Source organism: Zootoca vivipara, chromosome 17, assembly GCF_963506605.1.
Source record: "Zootoca vivipara chromosome 17, rZooViv1.1, whole genome shotgun sequence".
NCBI classification, from domain to species: Eukaryota; Metazoa; Chordata; class Lepidosauria; order Squamata; family Lacertidae; genus Zootoca; species Zootoca vivipara.
In genome coordinates, this window is record NC_083292.1 from 19,002,538 (window position 1) to 19,019,528 (window position 16,991).

At 48.1% G+C, this 16,991-nt stretch overlaps 1 protein-coding gene across 6 annotated transcripts in view; it reads left to right on the plus strand.

The window, feature by feature from the left end:
* Positions 1 to 10,438: 10,438 nt before the first annotated feature.
* The window catches only part of NF2 (NF2, moesin-ezrin-radixin like (MERLIN) tumor suppressor), a 105,399-nt gene continuing 98,846 nt past the window's right edge, over positions 10,439 to 16,991 (plus strand). For 2 of the 6 annotated variants that reach the window (XM_035097615.2, XM_060269677.1), the window contains exon 1: positions 10,961 to 11,985. In XM_035097615.2, coding sequence (XP_034953506.2) covers positions 11,872 to 11,985 — 114 coding nt within the window. In that variant the 5' untranslated portion in view covers positions 10,961 to 11,871. Of the gene's footprint in view, positions 10,517 to 10,960; positions 11,986 to 16,991 lie in introns of those variants that run through there. The other 4 variants (XM_060269678.1, XM_060269674.1, XM_060269675.1 and 1 more) reach the window with 3 other exon arrangements.

Sequence of the window (16,991 nt, forward strand, 5' to 3'; positions counted from 1 at the left end):
GCACTCCTCACCATCAATATTGCTTAATACCCAAAACCCCTGATAAAGAAAAACAGGGGTGGTTGGCTTTTGCTGCCCAACTCCCCCAAGGGATTGGGCCTAAATCCATAATCCGTCAGAGACATAGCTGCCAAGTTATCCCTTTTTTAAAGGGATTTTCCCTTATGCTGAATAGGCTTCCTCGCGAGAAAAGGGAAAACTTGGCAGCTATGGTCAGAGATGAATGGATGGAACCAGGTTGGCAGTGAAAGCAAGGCAGATCTTTATTTTCCTGTTGCAACTGAGTTCCCTGCCCTCCTAGTAAGGAGGCAAGAGAGACCCAGAGCCCAGAAGAAACATCTCTTTTAAGGGTTTGCATTTTGGCGTGGAGAAGAAGGACATCCTCTCTACAGTTAGAAATGACATCTCACACTAGCTGTACCCGGCCACGCGTTGCTGTGGCTGGCGTCGGCGGTTGCGGGGCCCGGCCTGCCTCTTGCTGCGAAGGCGGTTGTGGGTCCCAGCCTGCATCTTGTGGTGTCGGCGTCGTCAGTGTTTGCGGCCTGCCTCTCATGGTGGCGGTGGTGGTGGTGGTGGCGGGGCCTCTCGTGGCGTTGGTGTGGGAAGTAAGTAGTGGCGAGGTCCGGCCTGTCTCCTGGGCTGGCTGTCGGCCTCCCTTTCTGCCCGGTGAAGATAGGCGAGGCCCGGCCTGGCCTGGCTCTTGGGGCGTCAGCATGGGAGTTGCGGGGCCCGGCCTGCCTCTCCCAGCGGCGGTGGTGGTGGCGATTGCGGGGCCCAGACTGCCTCTTGTGGCGTTGGCGGTGTCAGTGGCTGTGGGTGGTGTGAGGTGAGGAGCGGCGAGGCCCAGCCTGCTTCCCCAGGCTACCTGCCAGGGCAGTCTCGAGCAGGTCGGGCGCCCTGGCGCTGAGGGGCAGAGATCGCTCCGGCGCCCCCGCCCTCGCAGGGTGCAGCATGGCTTCCACGCGGCTTTGCCGCGCAGCGCCCCGCCTACCGGCCCGGCACCCTAGCGCACCGCGCCACCGGGACTCTACCTAGAGGCGGCCCTGCTACCTGCTGCCCTCCCTCTCCATCCTGCGACTATGGATCTGGTGAGGTAGGAGGAGGAGGAGGGGGCGGGAACGTGGAAACGTTCCACCACCCCCTCTGGTTCCCCGAAGAGTCTATGACGTCCAACAGATGGCGCTATTGCTACACAAACAGATACGGCATCTGTTCCTTTGACGACCACTGGAGGGCGGTATTTGTGTACACAAAATCATGTTTTTACCTGTGACAGGTATGGCACCTATATAATTTAAGCTTATGCAAACACTCGCATATTGGAATGGAACGTTGTGTCAAAATTTCAACGCAATCGGTCAAGCGGTTTCTGAGAAAAGTCATCATACACAAACACGGACATTTTACATTTCTATAAAGGTGGAGTTGCTGTGGCTCAGGCAGGCCAAGGTGCGTTATTCTTGAATATTTAGCAAGTTTGACATTGTTCCAGACACAGTTTACACAAAACATTAGCATCTGATAAGACAATTAGGATGCCAGCAGGCATCCCTCAATGCAGAGCATCTGAGCAAACAATGACATAGGAAAGAAATCCATTCACAAATGTCCCCTGTTCTCACACAAGGAGGACTAAGGAGGCAGAGGAAATATTGAGAGTCTTTAGCAGAGCCAAGATGGCTTTTGGATTGCTCTCCTGTACTATTTTAGACAGGTGGCTTATATACTTATGTATGTGCAATTATCAACATTTTTTCTATATTTGAGACCTTAGAATTTCTATAACACCCGTAAGCAGTTTACATAAAACACAAAAAGGTATTTTTTAAAAGAGAATGAAAAATGCAATCAAAACCAAAAATACAAAGGAATACATTGGTAAAAACAGAGAAGCCATTGATGAAACATTGAGTTGTTGTTTAGTCGTTTAGTCGTGTCCGACTCTTCGTGACCCCCATGGACCAGAGCACGCCAGGCACTCCTGTCTTCCACTGCCTCCCGCAGTTTGTTCAGACTCATGTTGGTAGCTTCGAGAACACTGTCCAACCATCTCGTCCTCTGCTGTCCCCTTCTCCTTGTGCCCTCCATCTTTCCCAACATCAGGGTCTTTTACAGGGAGTCTTCTCTTCTCATGAGGTGTCCAAAGTATTGGAGCCTCAGCTTCATGATCTGTCCTTCCAATGAGCACTCGGGGCTGATTTCCTGCAAAATGGATAGGTTTCTTTTCAATAAATAAAAAAAAGAATGGATAGGTTTCATCTTCTTGCAGTCTATGGGACTCTTAAGAGTATCCTCCAGCACCAGAATTCAAAAGCATCAATTTTTCGGCCACCAGCCTTCTTTGTGGTCCAGCTCTTACTTCCATACATCACTACTGGGAAAAACCATAGCTTTAACTATATGGACCTTTGTCGGCAAGGTGATGTCTCTGCTTTTTAAGATGCTGTCTAGGTTTGTCATTGCTTTTCTCCCAAGAAGCAGGCGTCTTTTAATTTTGAGTTAACATTGAGTTAAAAGGTAAAGGGACCCCTGACCATTAGGTCCAGTCGTGACCGACTCTGGGGTTGCGCGCTCATCTCGCATTATTGGCCGAGGGAGCCGGCGTACAGCTTCCAGGTCATGTGGCCAGCATGACAAAGCCGCTTCTGGCAAACCAGAGCAGCACATGGAAATGTCGTTTACCTTCCCGCTGTAGAGGTTCCTATTTATCTACTTGCATTTTGAGGTGCTTTCGAACTGCTAGGTTGGCAGGAGCTGGGACCAAGCAACGGGAGCTCACCCCATCACAGGGATTTGAACCGCCGACCTTCTGATCAGCAAGCCCTAGGCTCTGTGGTTTACCCACAGCGCCACCTGAGTTAACATTGAGTTAAATATCAATAAATAACAAAACAAAATAGTGTGATTAATCTTAATAGCCCAACAATGCCTGCTTAAATATAGGTCTTTAGGAGGTTTTTAAAACTTGCCACTGTTTTCTTCTTTGTGAGCAGCTTGTGGAAGGCTGTTGCCAGTGTAATCATTTTTCTTTTTGTCTGCCTCATTAAAATCAATAAATTTAACTGAAAAGAAGAGGATTTGCTGCTCGAGGGTGACAGAGCCTTTTGATCCACCTTACTTTTGCAAACCTAAAGGTCCAGTGTGAGACTGAATACCTCCAGCAAAATCAAGAGGCAAGCAAAGATGGCAATTCAATAATTATAACAGAAATACATAGCAAAGGCCCCCGAGTGCAGCTTACTGGTAATCTAATTCAAAACATAATATAGCAATCCCAAATAAACAACCTGATTCCAGTAATCCTCTGGAAATGAATTTTTAATCAAGGCTTATCCCACGATTCGTGTACACATTTCCCAAGCTTTATACTGTATACATATTTGTAAATCGTCTCATCTGAATCCTTTAAAAATGTCTAGCAACTTAAATATGTATTTATTAAAGAGCCACCAATAAACACATTTTCTGGCTTCCTGCGGATTGAAATGTTCGAGACAAAACACGAAAATCAGGACACGCAGTCATTGAGCTGGAGACAGGAGAACGAAAGCAGAAAAAGGAGTCGGGTCCAGCAATTGCATTTCAATTTAAACGGGAGCGAAAGGATGTCTGGGTGCAGAAAATAAAGTCTGACATTGACAAATCCACTCTTGGGCTTAATTCTTTTTCTATTCTCAGGGAAAGGAGAATTTCAATTGCTCTTGGCAAAGCTCCTGAAGAAAGTGAATTATCTCTATTCTTAAGGAAGGTGACCCACATTGAGAGATTGGCCAAAGAAACACAATGGGCGTCTCAGGGAAGAGCCTGATTCTGAAGAGATCAGGGCCCCTTCACAGAGCCTGGTTCATTCCGGGTTGCCCCAGCCACTCTAGGTAGCTTTCAACATACAGTACATTAAAAAACATTTAAAAAATTTAACATTTAAAATTTAAAAATTTTTAAACCTTCCCTATACGTACAGGGCTACCTTTGGTTACTTATCTCCTTGACTCAGGAGTTCCATAACTCCATACCCTCCAACTTTTCTCCAATGAAAATAGGGATGTCCTAAGGAAAAGAGGGTCATTCCGGGATCAAATCAGAAACTGGGACAGATTTTGTAAATCTGGGACTGTCCCTGGAAAATACGGACACTTTGAGGATCTGGACCTAAGGTGCAAGGACCAAATGTGGCCCTCTAGCCCTCTTTATTTGGCCCTTTGAATGCCCCTCAGGCCCCACCCCTCACTGATCCTGCTTTGTACCAAAAACCAGAGGTGGGGACCATCAGAGCCAGGGGCACAACATGACCCCCGCCAAGCCTCTCTGTCTGGCCCTGGGACTCTCCCCAGGCCACATCCCCTCCTGCACCTTGCTTGGGTGTTTCTGCTTCATTGGACGGTGTCCTTGAACTCTGATTGTGCCTCTTGCTTGAAGGATAGAGTGTGTTGTGTGTGCCTACATGTTTGTGTGTGTAGAAACTACGGTAGCCCACTGTGCAAAGGCAAAGTCAACATTGATTGCTCCACCCGCTGTTGCTCCTGGCCCCGCCTACCACTGGCATGTGCCCTGCCCCCTGAAGGTTGCCCAGAATGGAATGCGGCCCCCCTATTGAAAAAAGGCTCTGCACCCCCATATTAAAGCTTTCCACTTGGCTAACAATCAAATGTTGATGTCCTGAGACCCATAAGTGCTTCTGGCTCTCATGGATGTAATAAGCAAAAATCTGCCCTTATTCCCTATGGCAGTGTTTCTCAACCTTTTTTGGGCCACGGCACACTTGTTCTATGAAAAAAAATCCCGCGGCACACCAACTCTGTGCCGCCCTTTAGTTTAGTTTGGAGGGGAGATGTAAAGCATGCCACTGAAGAACTGCTGCGCGGTAGCCAGGTGGACCCACCAGGCGCAGAGCCTGCGGAGCGAGCGGCCGCCGCCTCCCTCCCAGCCGCCCCAGGCAGCCGCCGCCGCTCTGGCCCGGCGAAGGGAAGCCCTGCACAGCCTTCCCCGCCTGCCTCCTCCTCCCCAGGCGGCGGCGGCGCCCTCTCTGGCCTCCGGCTGGATGCCGACTCTAAATTTTGCCGCGACGTGCGGCGACGAGAAGGGCGATTTGCATTGTCACGTGCCTGGCGGCTGCCAATACCCACACTGACCCGCCGGAAAGGAAGCCGGCCGGGTCACGACGCGGGTGCTCGCCTCGCGTCGTGACCCGGCCGGCTTCCTTTCTGGCGGGTCAGCGACGTGACAATGCAAATCGCCCTTCTTGTCGCGGCACACCAGCCAGCGTCTCGCGGCACAGTAGTGTGCCGCGGAACACCGGTTGAGAAACGCTGCCCTATGGGGTACACAAGAGCCCTTATTGGGTTCTCCATTGGTCAGAGAATATAACAGAGGCCAACCAGAGAAGTTTGAGAAGCAAAGCCTTTATTTTTGCTGTTGCAACAGGGTCCTTCCCCTCACGCAGGAGAACAAGGAAGGAACCCAGAACAAAAGAGAACCTCCACTTTTATCAGTTTTCCCATCACCAAGAAACACCCCCAATACATCATTCCTACCTCACAGCTATGTGATCAATACCTCACAAAAAAAGGTAGAAATCTGAGCACTTTTGACACCTCTCCTAGTCTTCCTCTCACCCCTCCCAGGTGTGAATTCCTAAACACAAAGAGAAATTAACATTTTCGTAAGAGTTGATCACTGTCTTTTGTTCGGAGGAGTCTTCCATTGTGAATGAGATGGCTAGCAGTCTGGCACCATTGATGGGGAAATGTCCACTTGGCAGAGCCTCTGGCTTACAGGATTATGGCTCCCAAGTTGCTAGTCATGTGGAAATGTGTGTGTGTGATTCAGTGGGGTGGGGGAAATTCCTACAACAAGATGGATATCACTTTTAATTCTGGTCAGTTTGGGAGAGTCAAAATGGTTTCCAGGCCTGTCTTCCTGTACTGTTTGCTTGGTACATTTATGAACATTTATTATATATGTGTGACCTCAAAATTCTTATAACATGTACAAAGTACAAAATCATTTTTTTCTCTGAAAAAATTGAATTGTTTCGGTCCAGACAGAGCTTGCTCAGTAATAATGCTTAATATATTATATTTGGATGAGAGCCAGGCACAGAGACTTGTGATCCGGCGGAGAAGACGAAGTCTGGAAACATAAGCAAGTGAATAAATAAAAAGGAACAATTTTCTTTATTTTTTTTTAAGCCCTCAGCATTCTTTGGTATAGGGTATCATAGCAGGGCTACAACACTTAATGGATAAGATGAATTGATTTTAAAAGGTGCCTCTAAGTAATTGAGCAGCAAATGTTTAACTACATTAAAAACACAGGGAGCAGCTTTCCGCTGAGTCAGACCTATTGGTCCATCTAGCTCAGATTGGCAGCAGCTCTCCAGGGTTACAGGCAGGGGTATTCCCAGCCCTACTTGGAGATGCTGAGAACTGATTGATTTCATTGCATTTGATTCGTATTTTACCTCTTTCTCCACGGAGCTCAGGGTGACGTCCATGGTCATCCCCCTCCTCGTTTAATCCCTACAACAACCATGCAAGGTAGGTTGGGCTGAGAGAGGCAGCGAATGTCCCCAGGTTCCTCCAGTGAGCTTCATGGCCAAGAGGGGATTCGAACCCTGGTCTCTCAGGTCTTAGTCCGACACTCTAAGCGCTACACCACACTGGCTCCCAGGTTTAACCTGGGGCAACATCACTGCGTATAATTTAAGGGCCGGGCTTACGGCATATATGGCCCATGACGGCATCTCTCTGCTGGGAAGTTGATCACTGATTAGGGTGTTACAAATGGCTTGCAGACAAGGCTTCGGTCTGCACCTTCAACGCTGTGCTGGCCAGCTTGGGGAAGTGAATTATGAAAGCCTTTAATACCTTTGACTCTGTAAATGACCCATAGTGACAATCGGGAAGATACAGCATCCACTTGGGAGGCTTAGCATGTGCTTTGAGGGAAACAGATCTCTTTGGAACAGCACACTGGCTGGGTTTCAATAAAGCATTCCCATTGCAGGTGATCGATGGAGGAGCTATAGGCAAGTCACTGAAATAATTGGATCAATCGCCTTGCACCAGCCGCGGAGAACTGATTGCTAATCGCCCGAAAAGAACCCTCTGACACTCATGCAAAATTCCCCATGTGTTTGCGCCTGAAGTTAATAAGCTTGGAGATAATAAATGGTTAAGTCAAGAGGGAGGAACCTCTGGCCCATGATACTATCGTAATTAGTCCTGCAAAGGTGTTTCAGCCATACTGCGCCCACTTGCTTAAATTGTCAAAAAAAAGAGAGGTGTTAGCAGGTTATTGAAAACCAGGTGCCTTTAGCTGGAATCCTTGAAACTCCTGAAGCACTGGTGGCTTGGTTTGCTGAATAACATATGGCCCTCTGTACATGCTCAGAGGTGCTTTCAAGTTCAAGCAACCTAGAGTAAAGGCCACCACATTGATGCCACAAAGGATGTGTGTTAGGGCAAAATTCTGGGTGCGAGAATGCTCAGCCACCCAGCTCATCAGGCAAGGGCCTGTGGTCGTTGCGGAGTATAAAAGGAAGGAGTCCAGCCACGATCTGGAGCAAACAGCAAGGTTTATTACTGCGCAGCAGGTTCAACGCCAGACTGAACACCGTGAACAGGGCTGCAAGAACTTTTAAAACTTCCCACCACCATCCCATAATGCACATTGAAAGCATCATACATACATCACTTGTGACAGGGTAAAACGTCAGAAAAGGGGAAGGTGCAAGGGGCATTAGCATACAGGTAAACAGGAGGTAAGCAGGATTAGCATAAGGTAACAATGCACGATGTCCCAGGACATTGTTAAGCAAGTACCAGTAAGTATCTGGGAGGGGATCCTTGAGTACCTGGTGGGAAAAAACAATGGTTCCAGGTGTGAGTATTGCCTCTGGCTTCGGAGGGTTGGGAATGGCAGGAGATGGTACCTGAATGGATTATGGATATGCAGAGGAGCACCACCCTGGCTACCTGACCTCTTGCTTAAGGGATTATGGCTGTTCCCTGCATCCCTGAGAGCCCTTGGCCAGAGTAGAAAAAGGGGGTTTCATTTAGAAATAAAGATACACTGTATTCATTCATAAAGAAATATGGTTACATAGAGTCTCAGGCAACAGAGAAAGGGTAGGAAAGGGAGCCTTTATTACTCAGGGCTTGATCTTGAGGGGGTTCGTGTTGGTGCGATACTAGAGTGGTGTTGTAGGATCAAATGGGGTCCCCTTGAGGGCATTAGTGCCAATCTTGATTCCCAAATGAAGCCTCGTTTGGGTGCCCCCCCTATAAAATTCCCTAACAATGTGCCACAGGTGTAAACATTTCCCCAGTCCAGGTATCATAGGACCGATTTGTGACAGCTCAGACAAGGGAGCCCGATCACACCCTCCAGGTGTGATGATACTGACAAAGGCTCTGTTTGTACATCACAAATCATTGTTTTGGCGCTCCCTGAATATAAAGACTATTGCAGTGTGAATCGCTTCTGGCGACATTCAGATTTGGGATAGGCAAAAGAAAGTAATTCTTCACACACCGTGTAGTTAAAACTATGGAACTCAGGACTGCTTGAGATGAAGTGATGGCTATCAACCTGGATTGCTTTAAAAGGTGACTGGGCGCATTTATGGGGTGCAGTATAGTCACAAAAGGCTATGTTCCTCCTCCACTGCTGGAGGCATTGTACTTCTGAACACCATTTGCTGGGAAGAGGTTGAGAGAGTGCTGCTCTTGTGCTCATGTCCTGCTTGCAGGTTTCCCATAGGGGTATCTGGCCAGCCACTGTGAGAACAGGATGCTGGCCTTGGAGGGGCCATTGGCCTGATCCGGCAGGCTCCTCTTGAAGAGATCTAATTCTGGAAATCCTGGACCAAGATGTCTCAAAAGAGGAGCTGACCACTTTTCACTTCTTGGTGAAGTTCAACCTAATAATAATAATAATTCATTACTTACTGTAAGGGGGGGCTTATAGGGAACAGCCCCCCCCCTCATCAGGTCGAGTTCCTCTCAGAGCAGTAAGTCCAGTAGCAGATCAGATTACAGGAGTCAGGAAGCAGAGAGGGAGGGAAGAGCCTCAACACCGAGTAGAAAAGGAAGCAGCTGGGGAGGAAATGACGGGAGAGCAGTCAGAAGGACGGCCCTCCCCCCCCACGCCTGAATTGAGGCACACGGCACCCCGTAGGACGAAAGGGAGGCGCTTTGGGGTTCCCAAGCTGTTATGTTGGGAGCGAAACAGAAAGAAGCCATTGCGAGGTTCTGACTCATACTAAGCAGACATGTTTTCCAGACTCTTTGCACTGTAAATATAATGCACAATAAAAACACCTTAAAGACAAACAGGTGTGGAGTGCCGTTACTCAAGAGTAGCCACAATAACCTCTGACACATACCCCCCCACCCCATCTGACTGGGTTGCCCCAGCCACTCTGGGTGGCTTACAACAAAATACAGTATAAAGAATAGTACCGTACGCGATACATTAGACACTCATCTGTAAGAATAGAGCTATAACTTTACATTGATTGGTCTATTTCTCTTTTAAAGCCATCTAGGTTTGTGGCCATCACTGTCTCCTTGTGGGAGGGAGTTCCATAGTTAAAGAAAAGTCCTTTCTTTTATCTGTCCTGACCCTTCAGCTTCCTGACATTCAGCTTCAACAGATATCCACGATACTAGTTACAGGTAGGTAGCCGTGTTGGTCTGACGTAGTCAAAACAAAATTTTAAAAATCCTTCCAGAAGCACCTTAGAGACCATAGTCTCTGGTGCTACTGAAAGGATTTTTTAAATATTTTGTTTAGATATCCACGAGTTCTAGATGTTTTGAGAGGATAAAAACTTTTCTGCTCAGAAATCTACTTTCTCCATTTCTTTCTGTTTTTCGCTGGGGGGCGCCCGAGGCCACCCCATTCCCGGCCCCGCCTCTTTTCCTGCCTGTCCGCCTTTCCAAGCACAAAGCCGAGGCGGGAGTCGGTCACTCTCTCTCCCGAGCTTCTATGGTCTAAAGCGGGGAGCGGGTGGGAGGGGAAGAGGGGGGTATGTCGGGCTGAACGGCAGCGCCGCTCGACCAATCCATGAGAGCGGAAGACGTCGAGTCCCCACCCACTTCCTAACATAGGTGCTTAAAGGTGACCACAAGCCTAACAAAACTATACAGACACTTCCGGTCCCCTATCGAAAGTGCTGAGGTGAGGAGGAAAGCGGCAAACATGCTAAGAAATCATTACGTGGGGAACCGCAGTACATGGTCACCTATGAAAGAGCTACAGAAATTCGGGGTGACGGGGGATACAAAGCGGTTCCTGCCGCCTTATCCCCGCTCGTCGTTTGCGCCCCCTGCAAATGGCTGCCGTTCGCATTGAAACCGGAATGCATGACTCTCGCATCCCTTCACAGATCCCTATGCGTCAGGGGTGGGTGGGGGAGTGGGAGAGGCCTGACGTCCCGCCTCCGGGGAGGACCTCTCAGCCAATGGGAAGAGAGTGGCGAGGAGTGGCAGGTTAGGCTGTGATGGCTGAGGTGAGGGGCAGTTTCCCAGTCAGGGAGGGGGGTGGGGAGTAAGAGAAACGTCCCAGGGAGATTTCCCTCCCCTACACCCCCCCCGCCACTTTGGTGGGTCCGAAAGAAGACCCCCGTCCCCGCGCCAAAACTGCCCTCGTAGGAGCATCTTCCCCCCTTCCCCACTTGTGGGGCAGGGTCCCCCTTCCCCTCCTCATTCCTGGGCGTGAGACCCTCCCCCACCCCTTTGCACCCCCTGCCCCCATGTAGCCCCCCCAAATATCACCTCCGTTTCACAGTAGGAATTCTAAGTCCCCGTTCCCATATTGAATACTTGGGTCCTGACCCTGATCAAACTCCTCCTTCCCTTTGCAACTCTTCCGCCCTCCCCATAAGTATATCAATACGCCCCCCCCACAAGCCTCCACCATTTCTCACTCAGAAGCCCCCCCCAATTTCACTTCACCCCCTTTATGCCCCAAAATTCTACCCCTCCCCTTTATACTGAGTTTCTGGGGTTGTGTATTATCATTGTCATTATTGCCATTATCTTTCTTCTTGACTTTCTGGCAGGGTTTCCCCCAAAGAGCCCTCTGCGCTCCCGCCAAATTGCACGCAGCAACATCTGCTTTGTGGAATTGGGACCCCTTTCCCCCCAAAAAAACCCACCCACATTATCTCTTCTTAATAAGGATGCCTTGAGACGGATAACTCCGTCCTCCCATCCCACCCCTGGAAACTTGTCTTTACAGACCCTCTCAAAATAACATTGCAAAACCTTACCTGCCACCTTTTGTGCAACGCTGCAAAACCTTACTTGCTCAGCTCTTAACCTAAGCACAACCGAGGCCCTGTTGACCAGCTCTTGCCCACCCACTATCCCCAAATCTCTTCTGGTCGCTGGGGACATCTCCCCATTTCTGAAGGCTAAACACAGTTGTTGGTTCATAGCCAGAGTGGCCCGGCAGGTGCGTGGGTGGTTTCTCCCCCCAAACATTTCTTTACATTTCCTCTTCCCCTGCCCCTTTGAAAGGAGAGGTGTCCTTATTTCCATTATCCTTTAACACCCTATACACTTTCCTTTGACAGAGGAGATAAGCACTGAGGGGCATAGACAAGTCCTAGAGACCTGTTAGATGTCCTGCTGACCCATTAGCTTTCCCCTCCCACCCCACAACACCCCAGAAAAGCCAGGAAGGGGAAGTAGTTCTCTGAGATTTCTCTCATTTGACCCCTCAGTGTTTGCATCTGCACGGTGAGTAGAGGGGTCTGTCTCCCCCTCAAGCAGTCCTCCCATTGTTGGGAACATTTCCCTGAAGTTAGGAGGAAACGATTGCACCCTTTGGGAGCTGGGGTGGCTCCCCAGGGCTTTCGTCATGGCTGGTGCCATTGCATCGCGCATGAGTTTCAGCTCACTGAAGAGAAAGCAGCCCAAGACCTTCACGGTGCGGATTATCACCATGGATGCTGAGATGGAGTTCAACTGTGAGGTAACGGAGGTGGCTGTGTGTTTTTGTTGTTCTGTGTGTTGTTGAAGTTCGGGGTACTTGTGGTCAGAATGTTGCTTAGAGGGGTGTTCTGCATCTGTGGTGCCTTGTGCACCTCCCGAAATGCTTTATTAATTTTATCTTGGACCGTAGGTTTAAGAAGGAAGTTGAAAAGTCGGAACGCGTGCAGAGGAGGGGGGGGGGGGAACCAAGACAATCAAGGGCCCGGAAAACAAGGTTTATGAGGAATGGTTGAGGGAGCTGGGTCTGTTTAGCCTGGAGAACAGAAGACTGAGAGATGATATGATTGTTGATTAGTTGTTTAGTTGTGCCTGACTCTTCGTGACCCCAAGGACCAGAGCACGCCAGGCACTCCTGTCTTCTACTGTCTTCCGCAGTTTGGTCAGACTCATGTTGGTAGCTTCGAGAACACTATCCTCTGTCGTCCGCTTCTCCTTGTGCCCTCCATCTTTCCCAACATCAGGGTCTTTTCCAGGGAGTCTTCTCTTCTCATGAGGTGGCCAAAGTATTGGAGCCTCAGCTTCACGATCTGTCCTTCCAGTGAGCACTCAGGGCTGATTTCCTTCAGAATGGATAGGTTTGATCTTCTTGCAGTCCATGGGACTCTCAAGAATCTCCTCTTCAAATATCTGAAGATGGAGTTCTGCTCCAGAGGGTAGGAACCGAACCAATGGATTCATATCACAAGAAAGGAGATTCTGGCTGAACATTAGTAAGAACTTCCTGACGGTGAGAGCTGTTTGACAGTGGAAAAGACTCCCATGGGAGGTGGTCAACTCTCTGCCATTGGAATCTGTCTAAAAGAGTCTGCCAAGGATTCTTTCACTGTGATTCCTGTGTTTCTGGGGGTTGGACTAGATTACACTTGGGGTCCCTTCTGACTCTGCTGTTCTGTGATCAGGGCAAAGGGCCATCTAGTGTGGCATCCTCTTCTCGCAGTGGCCAACCACCACTTGCAAACAGGAGCCAAGTAAAACAGCAACTAACCCCACTGGTGATTCCCAGCAGCAGCTGAGATTTAGCATGGGGCTTGCATCTGCCCTGTCTCATCCTCTGCTAAAGCAATCCAAGCTGGTGGTAACATCCATCTCCTGTAGAAGAGAATGCAATAGTTTATGTGCTGTGTGAAGAATAATTTCTTTTGTCTGTCCTGAATCTTCCAACATTCAGCTTCCCTAGATATCCCCGAGTGCTAGTGCTGGAGACAGGGAGAAAAAACTTTCCTCTAGCCCAGTGATGGGCAACCTTTTGAGCTTGGTGTGTCAAAATTCGCCAAAAAACCGAGCATAACTCAGGTGGTGTGTCACTTCGAGAAAAAACCCATAATTTCGTGATATTTATAGTTTAAATAACAAAAATGTATAATTGTAATATATAACTGTATTTAATAAACCAAAAACGAATTATTTAACCAAACCAAACCAAAAACCCCTTATTTATCACAAAGTGAGCTTTTTGGGGGGAGCTGCTGACCAAAGTTTTGAAGGTTTTTTTGGGGTGTGTGTGTGTGTGCAAAAGTTGCTTAGCTTTTTTGGGGGGGATGCCCGAAAGCGCTGCGCTTTTTTTTGGGGGGTGAAAGAGAACAGAAATAAATGACGAATAACACCTTTGCTGGAACTAACACACAGCACCGACATAGTCTGCCAAAGTGCCAAAAAACCCCAGCACAGAACGGGTTAAAAAATGAATGCTGTTACACCCAATCATAGTCTGCCAAAGCGCCAGAAAAAAAAACAGCACAGGAAGTTTTAAAAAACCAATCTCTGGCTACCAGCAACAACAACAACAACAAAAAGGATCCGGGTTTTAACAGCAGAGACAAGCTGTAGCGGAGACAAGCTGTAGCGGAGACAAGCTGTAGGAGGAGCAGGAGAACAAATGGGGGGGGGGGACAACAACAGCACGAATTGCCCGATGGGGCGCGTGCCAGCAGCGAGGGCTCTGCGTGTCACGCCTGACACGCGTGTCATAGGTTCGCCACCACTGCTCTAGCCACTTTCTTCATGCATAGTTTTATATACCTCTACCTTATTTCCCTCCCCTTTAACTCACCTTTTCTGTAAACTGAAAAGTGCCAAACTCTGCCAACCGTTCTTGTATGGGAGTTGCCCCAATCCCTTGCACTGCACTGATGAAAATGTGCATAACGGAACCCTGATGACCCTCTCATTTTTTTAAAAAAGGAAAAGCTATTCTGGAAAGGGTGATTTTTCAGGTGAGAGAGCTAGCAGTGTTGGTTACTTGTTCTCTACCTGCACCTTCCCTGCTCCTGATCCTGCTTCTTTCTTAGGCTTCAAGCACAGTACAGTACAGTACTTGGAAGAAGTGAAATCGGTTAAAGATGGTTCAGGGTATAAGAACGAAGGCCTGCAAATTGGACATTAATGATTTTCAGCAGAAAACCAGAAGGTTAATGGCTCATTTAGAACTGGAACATTTCTCCCTGGAATAATTAGGAGAATAAAGAGTGCTCCCAAGTATATTTATGCACAATTTTCCTGATGGTATGAGCTGTTTGACAATGGAAGAGACAGCTTTAAAAGGTAGTGGCTTCCCCTTCATTTGATGTGTTTAACCAGAGGCTGAGCAGCCAGCAGACTAGATGACTTTTTAGATTCTTGTTTTTTTTCTGGTGGGTTTTGATTTATGGACATTCAAGGGCCAAGCGCTTTCTCCATCCTTCTTTCTTCCTCTTTGCAGGATTGATCTTGATCATGGGGTTGATGGTGCTAGTGAGAGATAACTACAGGTGTGTCAATTATTGTGGTTGTTATAATTTATCACCCACCCTTCTCCCTAAGGTCCTAGGGTGGGTGACAACAGCATAAAAGCCCATGTTAGAAATGGCTTAGAACAACTTACAGTTGCCAGAAGGAAGGTGATTAAAATAGAACTAACAGGGTCTTAAAAATGTACACCCCAACTGCCAAAAGCCAAGGTGAAGCAACGCGTCTTCAGCATTCACCAAAAACTGAATAATGAAGATGCCAGACACATTTCTGCACTGTGTAGCACACAAATGAATACGAAATCTAATCAAAGGAGTACAAGGTCCAATCTGTGTGGGCGTGAACCATTCCTGCCTTGCATCTGTTGGTGAGGAATAGGAATAAAAAGATCAGCAGTGTAACTGAAGCTGTAAAGCGAACATAGAAAGCTGCTTTATTCAGAGTCAGACCATCGATCCATCTGATGCGGTTTTATCTGCGCTGACTGGCAGTGGCTCTCCAGGGTTTCAGCCAGGGATCTCTCCCACCTCTGCCAGGGATTGAATCAGGGACCTTCTGCAGGCAAAGCAGATGCTCTACCCCTGCTTCTCCTGTCATTGGAAGTTGTCATATACCAAGACAGACTATTGTTCCATCTAGCTCTGTGCTGTCTGCACTGACTGGCAGCAGCTCCTCAGAGTCTCCCTCAGCCATAAATGGAGATGCTGGGCATTGAACCCGGGGCCTTCTGCATGCAAGGCAGGTGCTCTTCCCGAACTGCTTTCTGCTGCATGCTGGAGATTTGTAGGGTCTTGGGAGGCCAAACACCAGTGTCAAGATCTTGCTTCTGAATTCCACTCCAGCAGCTTCCTACCGGAGCAGCTTTTGTCTGCAGGTTGCAGACCAGCAGAGGGAGTTTGTTACCAAGCTCTTCATTTCAGAAGCGCTCCGGGGAGACTTCAAGCTTCTTCTTTTTGATGCTGGCCCAGAGCATTGTAGGTACAGTTTGAGGTGGCTTTTTTGAATGCTGCAGAAGATTGAAGGTCAGAGCCGTTTGGGCAGGCTGTTGCTGGAGGTGCTGTTGCAGCTTTAACCACTTTTGTGGGAAGGAACAGCCAGCAGGGGAGCATTAGCAATAAGGTGACATGATAGAAGTTCATAAAATGATCCAGGGCACATAGAGAATGGATAGAGAACAGTGTTCCTCCCTCTGACGTAACACTATAATCCACAGACATCCAATGAACCTGAATGTTGGAAGATTCAGATAAAAGAAAGGACTTGTTCACACAGCCCAGAGTTGAAACTATGGAACTTGCTCCCACAGGCGGCAGTGACAGCCACTGACTTGGATGGCTTTAAAAGAGGCTTGGATTAGTTTTTGGAAGAAAAGGCTATCAGTGGCTACTAGCTGTGATGACTATGCTCTGCCTCCGCGGTCGGAGGCAGTAATGCTTCTGAATACCAGTTGCTGGAAACTGGAGGGGAGAGGGATCTTGTGTTACTAGGCTTCCCATTGGGATATGGTTGGCCCAGGCATCCCCAAACTGCGGCCCTCCAGATGTTTTGGCCTACAACTCCCATGATCCCTAGCTAACAGGACCAGTGGTCGGGGAAGATGGGAATTGTAGTCCAAAACATCTGGAGGGCCGAAGTTTGGGGATGCCTGGGTTGGCCACTGAGAGAAGAGGATGCTAGATTGGCTTTTGGCCTGATCCATCAGGCTCTGCTTATGTCCTTTTGAAGGTTGCTTAGTCAAAACAACAGTGACCCTAATTGTACAATCTTACGCAGGCCTACTTGGAAGTCAGCCCCCTTTCAATTTAGCGGTACCGAATTTCCAGATATGTCCAGGAACGCAGCTTGAATCATAGAAGTATCTTCCCTTGTCCGTGGAATAATTTAGACTTTCTTACTAACATAAAAAGTACGCTACTTTTCTCGCCAAAACAAGAGCCCAAAACAACATGATGAATACAAGACAGGATATAAGCAGCCTTGTAAAGTACGCCACCTAATACTGTACCACAATTTTAAGAAATCTGTGTTTAGAGGATGTGCTTTCCCAACCAAAGCACTCTTACCAAAAGCTCGCTTTGAAAATGGAATCACGTCTCAACCCCTTCTGTGGCGGTCCTGGTGAACAGCAGGCTTAAAACTCAAGGAAATGACATATTTGTTATAATTATATCCAGTTATGCTATCACATGGATTTTATATGGGAAGATGAAAAAGAATGCCATTATTTTCCAGCAGTGTAAGTAAAGCAGAGATGGGGGA